The 13,984-nt window shown below is 39.3% G+C and overlaps 1 protein-coding gene across 1 annotated transcript in view; it reads left to right on the top strand.

The window, feature by feature from the left end:
• Positions 1 to 13,984, top strand: part of ENTREP2 (endosomal transmembrane epsin interactor 2) — an 84,990-nt gene that overhangs the window by 58,455 nt on the left and 12,551 nt on the right. The window contains exon 5 of the mRNA XM_059858191.1: positions 4,706 to 4,813. Within this exon, the coding sequence (XP_059714174.1) occupies positions 4,706 to 4,813 (108 nt within the window). The remainder of the gene's footprint in view (positions 1 to 4,705; positions 4,814 to 13,984) is intronic.

Here is a 13,984-nt window from a genome sequence, read left to right as displayed (position 1 = left end):
AGCAAAACAAGTTTAAATACACTTTCTCAATTCTATGTAAGCAGCACAGCTGATTAATTTTCTGTATAGTACTTGGCAGAGTGAATATTTTGAGGTAATCGTGCTTCATCTGTGTGGTGTGGTCTGTACTGAGCGACAAATTCTCTGCTTTGACGTTCATGTGTGTAACTTCATTTCCAGTACAGTTATTGCTGTGGTAGGAAGAAGCAAGAGAGGGACTAAATATTTACCAAAGTCTGCATTTGAGTTTTGAAGATGTCCAGACATTCCTGTTTTAGCCTGGTTTAGTTGATGGTTTTGAAAGATAACTGATATTAGAGACAAGTGCAGTTATAAGGTGGTGTCTAAGCTGAAGGAGCTCTATGGGTATGGCCCACCATTAGAGTGAAGTGATGCTATTCCAGTTTTGCTTTGCATTTGCTGTGATTGGAGGTACAAATGATGTTTTGAAGGACAGAATTTCAGGAGGGTGAGCACACGTGCAGTGAGTGTTCCTTGGTTACAAGGGACCAGCTCTGCCAGTGCTCCCATCACTGGCTGATGGGATTTGTGCCATTGTCATTTTTCATTTTAGATTCTATCTCATCTCTTTGCTGCTGTCAGGTAATAGCATGAGCTAACAGCTGTTCTAAATTGCTTTGTTAAATGATTGTTTCTACAGTTGAGTTATCGACGTGGCAATCACCAATTTTTTACTTATTCCAGTTTGATACCATCTGATTGTTTTATCACACAGCAGTTTGATGGGAAACAAAGAAAATCAGTTTTTAGGACCAATTGCTTTTTGAGCATATTGCAGTATGAGTTTTTATATGATATTCTCAATTAATTGTATCTTAAAATTACATTTTTTAATACAAAATATTAAAATATTGCAATTAAACATTCAGATTTTAAATAATACTCATATTTTGTAATGCATCTCCTATTTTAATCTGTTCTGTAGGATCTTGGACTACACGTTTATAGAACATGCATTTTTCTACATGTATGTATTATTTTAATTGCACTAGTACAGGAAGAACTGAAGTGCAGTAGCACAAAAACAGTGTCAAAAAAGAATAATAGTGAAAACAGCTTGAATTAGAAAAAATAATAAATAACTGTTCTGTCCCTAAGTTAGACATATGGGAAACAATAGTATGAAGATTTGGGAATGCACAGGTGTCCTTTGGGAGCACAGCACAAGTCAAAGGTGTCTGTTATTATGAAGGGAAAGCATGATAAAAGGTTATGCAGGTACTGGCACCATTAATTTGGTAATTGTTTAAGTTGTAGTGTAAATGGAATACTGCAACCATGAAATCTTGCTTTTTTCACTGTCAGTATTAAATTTTAGTTGTGCTTTTAAGATTAAGGTGAGGGACCTACTTGGGAAAATAAGTGGCCACAGAGAAACAGCTCACAATGCTCCCTGACTCCTGTGGGTGTCTCTCTGGACTGGTCTAGGCATGGTTCCAGGCAGTTCTGATAGCTGATTCCACTCTGAAGGGGATTTGTGTCCTCTGCAGCTAGTGAGCTAAGGCGTATGAAGAAAATTGTGTGTGTAACCTGTAGAATAATTCTCCCTAGTACATTACACTTATCAGAGCATTAATTGTCATATAAATATGCCAAAGAATCAGAGTTTTGTCTTAAAAAGACGAAGACAGCATCTAAGAGAAAATGGGTTCAGCCATTTCTGAGGGGCAGAGAATTCTATTTTGTACTGTTGTATTTTGTTCTGGTAGATGTCAGCTAAAGATCTGTTACTAAAGCTCCCTGATTTTGTATTTAGTACAGATTTCCTGCTCCTTTAGACACCTCTAAATGTAGCTGGCTGGGGCTGTGGGGAGTTAGATTGGCCCTGTTGTGGTTACTGCTTTTTCACAGACATTTCCTAAAGGACGCCTTAATTGTCATTGTTGGTTCCAGCTGCTGTCTGTCAGCACCTGCCCTGTCCTTCTGGCAGTGTGCTTGGCCACCGAGGGCTTCAGTTCCTGCTCACTTTTTATCCATAGCTGAATAAATGAGTGTCATGGATTACCTCATTATTTTTTCTACAGGGCACAGGGAGTGAATTTCCTGAAAATGGTAAATTGCCTGAGGCTGATTAATGTTTGGGGAGGGTGGGGGGAGTGGGGAGCAGAGGAGCAGGGTGGGTTGTGGCTTGATTCCTGTTTGAGTTGAAACAGACTTCAGGATAAAAAAGCCAAAACAAATACAGAAGCAGTCTTGCTTTAAGAAATTTCTAGTGGTGGTGAGGCCTCCACAATCATTGCTCAGTTGTTACTGTCTCTGTTAAAACTTTACCCTTACAATGTTTTAGATGTCTGCTCCTTATTGATCTTTATGAAATACATAAAAACTCTGCATCCCTGCATTTGGAGTTTTCTAGTTGTACCTTCACCTTCAAAGAGATTGTAGCAGGAAGAGTTGTGTGCTTAGCCTGGAAAGGAGTGTGTGGAAGGAGGCTGCTGTTCCTGTGGGCAGCATTCCCTGCCCTACATCAAAAGCAAAATGCTGAGTAACAAACAGAGCACAGCTGTCCCAGCGTGCCAAGATACGTCTCAGGGTGGGTAAGGATGAGGGCAGCCTGCAAGGCACAAGAAATAATCCCCACAACAGAGTCAGTGTTTGCAAAACCTTCAGTTGTGCCTGGCTTAGGATCCTGCATTTAAGGAAAGATGTGAAGAGAAACAAATTAGATTAATGAAAAGGATCAGAGGCCTAGAAAGTTGATTTCAGTTGAGAATTGGAGAAAATGGTGTTAATGTGTCATGCAGTAAAGGTGGAAAAGGCTTCAAGAGTGATAATAGAGTTCAAAGGTGTAAAAGTCTGCTGTGTAACAGCCTGTTCTCATGAGCTATGGAAGCAAAGAAGCCATGGGTTTGATCTGTGGGATGGACATAACCAGGACACTGATGGTAAAAATAAACGCTGGAATACTGGGATGAAGCTGTGGGGTCTTTAGAAAGAGATGAGAAAAACATCTGCCATGACTCAGAGGCACAGTAAAGTCTGTCCTGGGACGTGTGAAGGTGTATGAGGGTCTTGGAGGTACTTTGCATCCTAATTTAGAACTTTGATTTTATTATTTGGCATAAATGGTATTAAGTTGTGCACTCAGATTGGCTAAGGTTTTTGTATTTAAATGGCTGTTGTAGGCAATGGATGATGTTTCTTCCTGCTAGGAAACTGTCCCATTTTCTACCCTAGATCTTGTCTCTGCCTCAGTGTTCTTTCCCTAGGTTTGCATATGGAAAGCAGAACATGAAGGATCTCAGTGTCCTTTTTTTGCCCCTGTTAACTCATTGGGTCTCCATGGATCACTTTGCTTGTTTACCTCATTGGAATGCTCTAAGTGTGTCTGTATGACTTTGAGTGAGTCCTCTGCATCACCTTCTGTCAGTGACTTAGTGATTGGCCCTTCCAGTATTTTGCTGTTAGTGCTGTTGATTCATTATTCCTCTGGCTGAGGGGCTGGCCAAGAAGACAGAAAACTACTGACCAGATCAGCCAGAGCAAATCAGGCTCAGTGTAAGTTATTAAATGACTGAAACTTGTTGGCCCATTTATTGTCTGCCTGGTTCCCATGGCTGGCATTTCCCTCTTCAAATGAAGGTCACTTGAGGAGCAAACTATTACAGTGGCAGGAGTAAATCTGCACCTTTCTATCATTTGTTTCAGAACTGTTGGGGAAAACAAAGCCATTTATAGCATAGAAATCATTTCATGCATTGGCAGTGAATGAAATACTCTTTTAAACTTAGACCCTATGGAATGTTCTTTACACAGTGAGTGTTTTTTGCTCACTGTGTTGTAGCAATTTTGTTCTGTCCTCTGTGCTGCTTTTTCTCAAATGCTTTTACTGGCTATTCAGAGAAGTGAGCCACACAATAGCCCCACAGCCATGCAGTTTCTGTACAATGATTGTAGTAGTTTTGAAATGTTGCCAGCACATGAAATTCTCTTCTTGTCTTTTCACTAGCTGTGGAGAAAGTACAAATCCAATGATTGCAAGAGTGATAAATGCTTTCTTTTTAGTGACACCATTGCTATAAAAATGTTCCATTTTAATTCAAATGTTTATTTTCTTTTATTCTACTTGTTAAACCAATATTCTATGTTCTATTTTAAACTTCTTGTTCTTTAAAAAAAAAGCCAACAATATGCACTCAATTCATTAGTAGAAGGTGAAATATCTGGGTGTGTAATCACTGCTTTTCTCTCATGTATAAAAATATTTCAGATGCATTGAGTTTCTGACACAGGATAAGTCTCTATTTCATACTAGAATTGTTTTAACACACGACCCTAAATGGTAGATTTCAACTACTCAAAGCAATAATATTTTTGCATGTAGTTTCTAATCAGAGGTGTATTTCATAGTATCTTTCTTGTGATAGCTGCAGCTTGGAGTCAACTGTGAAAGAGTAATTTGTCTTTTTGGGGAACAAGAAAATTTGAATATCAATATTTCTGAGGAAGTATCTAATAGCAAATGTGTTGTGAGAACTGGGAAGGGGAAAATGTTTGTTTCTGTAATTGCTGCCTTTGTGGGTTGCTACCTGAAAAAGATTACAAGCTAAATGAGTTCTACCCAGTTATTTGGGACCTTATTCATCGATAGCAGTTGAGAGTGTTTGTTATCAAATTCCTCAAGCATTTCCTGTGCTTTGTGTCCCTGAGATAAGAGATGATATTCTGCTGCTGTCTCTTGCAGGACCTGTTGTTCAGTGTGTGCGCTCTCAATATCATCTCCACCATTGTCTGTGCTTTGGCAACAGCAATGTGTTGCATGCAGATGGTTTCTTCTGATCTTCTGCAAATGGTGAGTACGTTTCAGTGGCAACATAGGGTTTGTCCAGCATACCACAGCATCCTTCTCTGTGGATACTCATTTGCACCTACTCTTTGCTTACAAACTTGAGCCTATTTGTGTGTCTCTGTGTACTGCTAGAATCTGTGTGTACATGGGTGTATTTTTTATCTGCATACATCTATATAAACATAGCATGTAGATGTATGCAGCATGAGGAGCTGCTGTGCTTTAATGTTTGTGTTATAGTTGAGAGGTATGATCAGGATTTTGCAACTGGGAGTTGTTCTTTTTGTTAACGAGGTTATTAACGAGGTTCAGTTAGGATGCACGTTACATTTGCTGTCATCGCTTGTATATTATCTCCAGTTTCCACACTCCCCAGAGCAATTATTTAGCTTTCAGATCCTAGTTTTCATTACTAGATTGGTATGAGAACTACAGAGTATGAGAAGTATACGCTCAAACTGGAACTTTTCACAGCCCTGCACCAATAGTTGTGTTTTCATAAGGAAAACATGCTCAGCCTCAGAGTAACATTTGTGTTCAAAACAAGAGCAAAAAGGATCATTAGTCTTCTGTACAGTCAGCTGCATCACAGGATGCTGTCTTTTTTTGGTTGGACAAAGGCAGCTTTCCTATTCCAAATGAGTGTTGGGATTCACAAGGTTTCAATGTAAAAAAAAAAACCAAAAAACCAAAAACCAAACAAAAAAAAAACCCAAAAAAATTTTTAAAAACCTTTATCTTTTTCATGCCAGCTCCACTGCTTGTAACCTTGCTCTATTGCTGATTAACCTAGGAAATGTCCTGTTTAATAAAGGAGGGCAAACACACAAATCCTGTACTGGCAATATGTACATCTGCTATTGGAAAAGCTTGCATGGATGGAAGACTGGCCCAGCAAGTTAGCTGCAAACCATTTAAAAAACACAGAAATGTTGTAAAGCCTGTCCATGCAGGCACAGTTGTTTTAAAAATAAATAAATAATTAGAAACACACTGGGTGCCATGGGTATTGATTTAAGGGATGAATTACAGAGCCCTTTCTAGACAAGTGTTCCAATCACTGGGTTTCAAACCCAGTTAAAGAAAATCTTCAGTCTAGGATCTGGTATTTGCTTCACATAGTAATGGGTATAATAATTTGGGCTCATATGTTTAGGGAATTACTGTAAATAGTACATGAATGCATTTTTGCTGTAGGGCTCTGTGTATGCATATTGTGCAGGCTTGTAGAGGCTTGTGAGCAGTGCTGTTTAATAACACTAGTATGGATGGGAGACAATTAAAAGAAATAATAACCTCAGCTGATGACACTTATATTTTAAATGTTCAAGGGTCTTCATTGTATTCTGGGTATTCTTTCTTTTGATACACTCTCCCCCTCCCTTATTTACTACAAGAATGCCCTTTGACTAAAGAACTTTTTCACCTTGCAGTGAGGAAGGGGAGATGAAGAGATTATCATACCTTGAAAAATCTGTCTGTCTAGTGGAAAAATGGTAGCAATGATCCAGAAGTGTATATTCCAGAAATCTTGATCTACACTTAATGGTATTTAGCAGTGTCAGAGGAATAAAAACAAATAGGTAACAATGAACCAAGACCAGTATTAAAGTGCTTCTGATGGGCACATGCAAGAAGCAAGTAACCTCAATAGGAAGTCAAATTCCTAAAAGCACATAATTTTTTCTCTCTGCCACCTCATTCTGGATGTCTTTAAGACTCTTTCTTTCCCACCTGGCAATGCTGCCATTTCTTGGTTTCAATGTTTATTTCCTTTTGCTTCCTTTGCTTTGTGTTTCCAGCTTTGTCTTCCTGCTTAGCTGTCTGTTCTCCACCCTTTCAGCTCCATCGACAAGAATTTTCTTCCTTCTCCCCAGAAGAAGGGAAATACATATATATCTATATTTCTGCTCAATCCCAGTCTTTTCTTGTTTATCAGTTTTTCCCTTTCTTTTTTCAGGTTGCTGAGCCAGATTCCTACCGGGCCTAAGTGAGCGTAACTTCCCTGGGGCTACGCTGACTTAGACCAGCTCAACTCTCACCTGAGGATTTCTTTTTCTTTCACTACTTTCAGCATATTGTCCCATGATCTGCAGTTCCCCTTTGCTCTACTACACCCAGAAATCTGATTAACTTCATTTTCTCTTGCTTGTGAATGCTGGATTTGTGCTTTTTCCTTTTACTTTTCACTGATGCGTGCATCTTCTCTTAGCTGGAAACATGGAAGTTTGACAGCAGCAGCAACAGATGCCACTCCTCCTAGCTGAGAAGGTTTTAATTATTGTGCTGATGGTTTTACTCTGTTCTACAGTATCCAGGAGCTCTGTAGGCTCTCCTGTAACAAGAAGAGGGAATAGAGAGAAGCCTCCTTGGATGTCATTAGGTTATCATTAGAGCAATCAGTTCTGTGATTCCTGTGCTGTGTTCTTGTCTCAGAAATTAATCCATTTGAATGGTAATTTTTGCAAATTCAAAGAATTCCAATTTATTGCTTAGCAACATAAAGCAGGTGTAACAGTCTCAAGAAAATCTGCAACAATGATTCTGTGATTTTGTGCTTTGTTGATGACTTGTCTTGATTCATAGAGGCAAGCTGATATATTTTACTGGAAACTGCTGTCTTACGACATCCCAACCTTTAGGAAAAACATCCTAAAAACACAAACACAAGCTGTCCAGTAGTAAGCACAGTTTAAATTTTCCAGTGAATTTGAAGAGGGGTTTTTTGGTTTAAAACCAGTCCTACCCAACAAATATTTTATTTCAAGTGCTAAGGAAAAAAAAATACAGCAAAATACTTCAAAGTGGTTTTATTACTTTTTATTTTATTTTATCTTTTTTTCTGGATTGTTCCTTGTTGGAGTTAACTGTTTTAGAAAGTACCCCAAAATTTTCATTTCACTTTGACATTTCTCACTGTGTTAAGTGTATGCATTTGTCCAGGCAAAGAAGCCCTACCAATTGTACTAAAGCTGCCACAGAAAGTGATACCACAGCTAAAGACTGAAAAGGCATTTGTTGTGTTTCACTAGAGAGTTTAAGGCTGCACTCCATTACAGGGCTTCCCAGAATTGTTCTTTCTGTGTGCACACCCCTCCAGGAAATAAATGTGAATCAAATCAGATCATATCAAGGCTCTGTAATGTGAAGAAACCTCTCTTAATAACCAAACTGTCACTTCCATGATATTTCATTTGTTGCCTGAGGCAGTTTCAGTTTGCACATTGTCTGATGAATGGCTACTGTGGAAATGCACCCTGTTTTCTTCAAAAGGTAGCTGCCTGGGTTGAAGTAAGAAATACAAGATACTACACCCACTGTGGCCAGACTAAAGCATGAATTACCCCTGTTCCAGCCCTCCTTCCACTCCAGATATGTTTATACACTTCTTATCCTGGAAGTGTTGGCACTGATATTATTGAGTGTGTTCTGATTTTATCACCATCACTGTTAGTAGCTGTTCATGTTGTGTGATACCTAAAACCATCTGTTATTTTGTAAAGAAAATAAGGTAACGATGACACATGCAAGCTGTAATGTTTAATGACTGTTTTCATCAGTCCTAGTGATAATTCAGCATGTCATTATCTTAATAGGCTGCAGTTAATATTTCTACTCAAACACCTCACAGAACCATCTCTGTATGAGGGTAATATCTTGCTGGCATTGTTTGACCCCCATATTCTGGTGAAATAGTAATAAAAAAGCCCTGCAGAGTGAAGCTTAAGTGAGAATTGATCTTATGTTATTACATACCACTTTTAATTTAATCTAATGACATCGAAACTTAAATAACCCTTTTTTGGGCACAAAGCTCATTTACAGATGACATTCCCTTTAGAAATATGCATTGGGAATCATGTACATCCACAGAAGAATCCTAAATGTAAATATGGTTTCATAAATGCTCCCCTCACACCCACCATAAATGCATACCTTAGGAAGTCTTTTGACATTTTTAACAAATGTAGCATTTTTCATCAAACACTTTATTGGTAGAATAAGAGTATTTAATATTTAAGACCAAAATATGGTAAGTACTTCAAAAAAGATATCACAGAGCAATGCCCATGAGGCTAATGAGCTAATGGCTTGTGATGGTTGTAGGAGCAGCAACTGGAAACAACTGAGCAGAAAAATCTGAATGTGTTTTCCTTATCAAAATATCTTCTGTCTCATAATTTCCCTTGAAGATCAGAGACAAATTAGAAGAGTCAACCATGATCCTTCTGTTCTTATAGACAATTAGAGTCTACATTTCCCTTCAGCAGATACTGATTCCAGTGTTTAGAAAAGGAAAACAGTAACCTGTCCAGGAGGACAGTTAATTGAAGACAGAATTATAGACCCGAGTGTATTTGCACAGAGCTTTCACTCAGGATAATATGCCAGTATTTAATTATATGCAATTAGAAATTTCTATTTCCCATTCTCAAAAATCAGCAGATTTTTATAAATGACTGAAATGAGAATAATGAACTCTGGAGTCTCCAAAGGACTGATTTCAGAGTTATACAGTGCATGTAATAAATGTGATAGGGAAGACAGAGGTAATTACATGCAGCTACAGGAAAAACTCAGATAAGTTTCCCTTAGAGCACCAGGCATACACTGATATATGGCCCTTGTGGTTGAGATAAGCTGTAATTGCTGAGCAGTGGCTCCCAGCAGGGGCATTGACATGGGGTCAGTGGTGCTGAGCAGCTGCAGGATGCACAGAGCACAGAATGTCTTTGCTGGTGTTCAGTGGGCAGGTCCCACAGCTGGGAGTCCTGGTGCAGAGCTGTTAGTCTCACTTGCCTTGGGCAGAAGGATGGACCACATGAGGAACTGTTTCAATAGAGAATTATATTGACAGGTCTTACCTGCTATTTCTTCAGGTCCTTAACTGGGTTTCCTCATCAGCTTTTACCTCAGTGTACTCAGAATATTCAGAACATGAATAAAACCTTCTGGTCACTTCAGGGACCAGCTTACAGACATCCTTTCAGTGAAGAGCTGGAAATTCAGTCTGACAAAAAGAGAACGAGTTTTACAATTTTACACATCTCTCTGTAATGGTGTTTATTCCACCTGGGAAAGTTAAACACTGAGAGAAGAGATGTGTTATTCTTCACTGGGCGGAGACAGCTGCTGTGTCAGGCTGTGAGCTGGCAGAGGAGGTTGCTGGTATCCAGCCCCGTTGTTGGCTGTGTGGAATGCTCAGTACTGTGGCAATGGACCCTTGAGCATACCTACATTTTCAAAAAACTTTTACCTCTTTTGGAAGTGGGGTACTTCTAGCATTTGTGCTTTTAATTCTCTGCTTCCTAACAACTTGCTGCTGTTGCCCTGGCAAACTTCTGTATTGAACACAGGTCCAAGCAGTGGGTTTACAGTGTTTTACAGCTTTCCTTTTTACCCTGCTACAACCAGACAGACAGCATGTTTTACTCTTCCCTCATAACTGCAGACAAAAAACAGAAAAAAAAATAGTTCTCACTCTGAGGCCTGTTTAAATCAGGCTGTTCCACTCTGTCCAAGTCAGATGTGCCCAATGGAAAGACTGAGCTCTGTGGTCAGTGTGTGCTTTGTTCCACATCCCTTCAGCACGAGCACTGGGCTGTGTAATGCCCATCCAGTATCAGACACGTTTCACACACTAAAGTAATGCCAAGGATGAGAAAGTACCTGTCTGTGTGAGTGTAACAGTCTGAATGCAAGCTTCAAACATAAGGTCAGCTGCTTCCTAAAAGACCATGAATTCCAGATCTGTATTTCATTGCCTGTCAGATTTCTGAAAGCTCCCAGCATCCAACAGCTCCAGGAGGGTAACAGAAATGGTTGAGTCTTCTGGATTTCCACAGCCATGGGCTTTCTCTTTCTTTCTAGAAAATATGTTTGAAGTATCTGTTGATAGCTATAAATTTTTCCTAAACTTTTTAAGCAGTTGGGTATTTAGCATTTGCCAGAAATGCTGTATGCTGTTTATCTTTGTCTGCAACCATTTTCTATCCATTGCTTCTGCAGTGACCATTAGTTTAATCCCAAGGCTGGCTGGGAGTCCCACTGTGTGAGTTGTTCCATGGTGTGAGCTGCAGTTTTTGACATGATATTGAGTGCAACTTGATCCTGTTTATCCTGGTGACTGAACAGCCACCCCCATTTTCTGCTTGGCTGTTCTTGCTGTTGTCTGTCCCATTTGCCATCAGTATCTTGAGACTGATTATTTGATAACAGCTGTCTTCTAATACCTGAAATGTGTGTTTCTGTCTGAAAGTATTTGTCAGTGTTTCTGCAGCTTTCTCAGCTCTGCATTTTATTACTGTCTTTTTTTTAACCTATGAAATTTGTATTAGGCCTTTGCTGAAACCCTGCCAGACTTCACTATTTGAGACCAACTCTTGAAGATATTTAAAATACATTTTCCTGTAGAAATAATAAGCTTTTGCTGGCTAGCAGAGATCAGTAGACAACGTAGCATGGAATAAAATATGACATAATTCCCACTTACTAGCTTTCAATTGTTTTCTCCAGGATGCCTGTTCTTTGTGGTAATCCCTTATATTTGCTATTGTTTCATTTCCTGCTAGTTTCCCCTCTTACAGCCTTTTTCACTTTAATTTCTGTGCCTTCCAGCAGGATGATATCACACAGGTAAAGTGTTGTTTATAAACACCCCCAAACATGTGTATTTCCGTGTCCATCCTGCTGCTCATTGTCAAGTGTTGGTCACAGTTCGTGTCCATGGTTTGTATTGCCAGGTCTTGAGAGGGATGCAGGTAATTCTGCTGTTCAACTGGGCTGCATCTGAGCATTAGATCTTTTCCTCCTGGAACCACAGCCCCTTCTGCCCTGTGTGAAACCTCTCCCTTCTGTCATGTCCCACAAAGTGTGTGCTGATGGTTCACCTGTGCAAGTGCCCTGTGTTTAATTGCCCTGTTCTGACCGTGGTGAGGGGGTCACTCCCAGTATGAGGCTGAGTGGATCCTGCTCCAGGGAACTCCAGGACTGAGGGAACAGAGCTACAAGTTCTCTGGTGCAAACCAAAGCTTGGGGTCTGTGACAGTATGGAATCAGTCTGGGAGAAAGTCAAGGAAGTTGTAAATTAAAGTGGTTTTGTTTCCAGACTGTAAAAATGACTCAAATTATCAACTGTTTTAGGAAGATGAGGGCAGTCCTGAGTTTGGTGGAGTCAAATAGTGTGCAAAATACGACCCAGCATACTCAGATATTTGTCTTCATTATGATAAATGTTTACAGGTTTTAGGTAATTATGTTGAGGTTTGTCTTGCTTCCTTTTTTCCTAAAAGATTCTTCCATATATTCAAGATGGTAACAGGCTGATGATTGCTTAGGGCAGAAGTTTGGAGTTTAATGGTTGGTAATAATGTCATGTTACACTTTGGGAAATAACTGTTGAAAGATCAGATGAGTTTAGACCAAATGAGTGCAAGAAAGTTGTGGGTTTTTGGTTTTTTTTCTGTAAGCCAAGCAGAGAAATGTCTGATAGTAGCTGAAATAACAGCATCCCAGCTCACATGAGGATGAAAGAGCATCAGGCATTTCACGTAACAAAGAGTAAATCAAACTGATGCCGTGTCTCTGTTTCTGTGCTGTACCATGAGTAGAACACAATGGCTGAAAGTCCTTGGTTGGCTGTAGGATGTAAGGAAATAACACATTCTGCAGAGGAGGTTCTTTATTAATAGTTATGTGTGGAAATATCTCTGGAGAGCTGAGCAGCAAGCAGCTGATTCTTCATTTTCACACACAAGTGATGCTGGTCCTCCTGACCCTCTGCTGTGCTGTATTATTACAGCTCTGACCTTTCAAACAACATACATAGAGGGAGTTTAATCAAACTAAGATGTAACTGAAGCTTTAAAACACAAAAGACCAGTATCATTTCTGGTAATGAAAATTCAGCAGAACTACACCAAGTTAAATTTCAAGAAGTGATAAATATTGAACTGTGACATTAAAAATGAAGGTAATTTACCTTCTGTTTGCTGGGTCTCCTAAGCATAAACATTTTCCCTTTTATTTTACTGCTTCCCAAATCATTATCATGGATTTAAACAAACAACAATGCAATGAGCCTACAGTACAAAGACATAGGTTGTCTTGTTCCAGCCTAAAACAGAAATGTGCCTTCAGCGGTGTTTCTTAGCAGGCTTGGTTTAGAAGGTGGGAGCTAAAGATCAAGTGATCCACTGATCCAAGAAAAGTGACATGAAAGCAGAAGCTTGCCTGGAAAACAAAAAATACTGTGGTTTTGGGTTGTCTTTTAGTCCCCTTTTGATCCATGGGGACCAAATAGAGCCAGGTGAGGGTTGTGGGATCTTCAGGATGGTCCATATTTGATCTTGGATTAGTTCAGGCCTTTCCCAGGACACTTCAGAGTGTTCCTGCTATCAGTGGTATTGGAATGGCTTCTTTAGATCCCTGCTCTGCTGGAAGCTGATGAGGTCTCTGTCACAAATGTTGATGTGGCTCTCAGTATTATCACTTTTTATTGTGCAGTATGGTTATTTTCTTTTGGGTTTTGAGATGTGTATATGGAGTAAATGTTTTTCTTACTTTCATACCAGTGCTTATAACCTTTATACCACATTTAAGTGTGCAGTGTCTGTATCACCAAACCACAAACAGCTATTAAGGATATTTCATTTTACAAGAATAATAAAGAATAGCTATAAACAGCCCCTTCATTGGAAGTGAAAAATGGGTGGGATATTTCCAGTTGTTTTATTCAAAACTTGTCTATATAGTAGCCTGTTTCTAGGTAGTTTTATTTGGGGCTGTTTTGGGGGTTGGTGTTGGGGGTTTTTTTCTCTGTAAGTGCAAGGCAGTTCAGATTGGAAACAAAAGCATGCAAATATTTATTTTAGTAGTTATATCTATTTTTCATCAGTTATTAAAATAGAACTGATTATGTGGGGCTACAATAAAACAATATGCAATGTAGAAATATTTCTTGAGAAGCCATTAAATGGTAAATGTCTGTGTCCTGCATCCTAAGACTGACTGACCTGGAGGCCCACAGCCTCTCTGTCTTTAGTAAAACCTTGTGCTGTATTTTGGCAATCTGACTCACCCTCCTCACTGATCACAAGTATTCTTATGCTCCCAGAAGTGTCTTTGTCATTTCAGCTTGGGTATTAATGAATTTGGTATTGGTCAGGGTGGCTA

The sequence above is a fragment of the Haemorhous mexicanus genome, chromosome 13, assembly GCF_027477595.1.
Source record: "Haemorhous mexicanus isolate bHaeMex1 chromosome 13, bHaeMex1.pri, whole genome shotgun sequence".
In the NCBI taxonomy this organism is placed as follows: domain Eukaryota; kingdom Metazoa; phylum Chordata; class Aves; order Passeriformes; family Fringillidae; genus Haemorhous; species Haemorhous mexicanus.
Note: the sequence above shows the minus strand (reverse complement) of the source record. Positions and strands in the feature narration are given on the sequence as shown.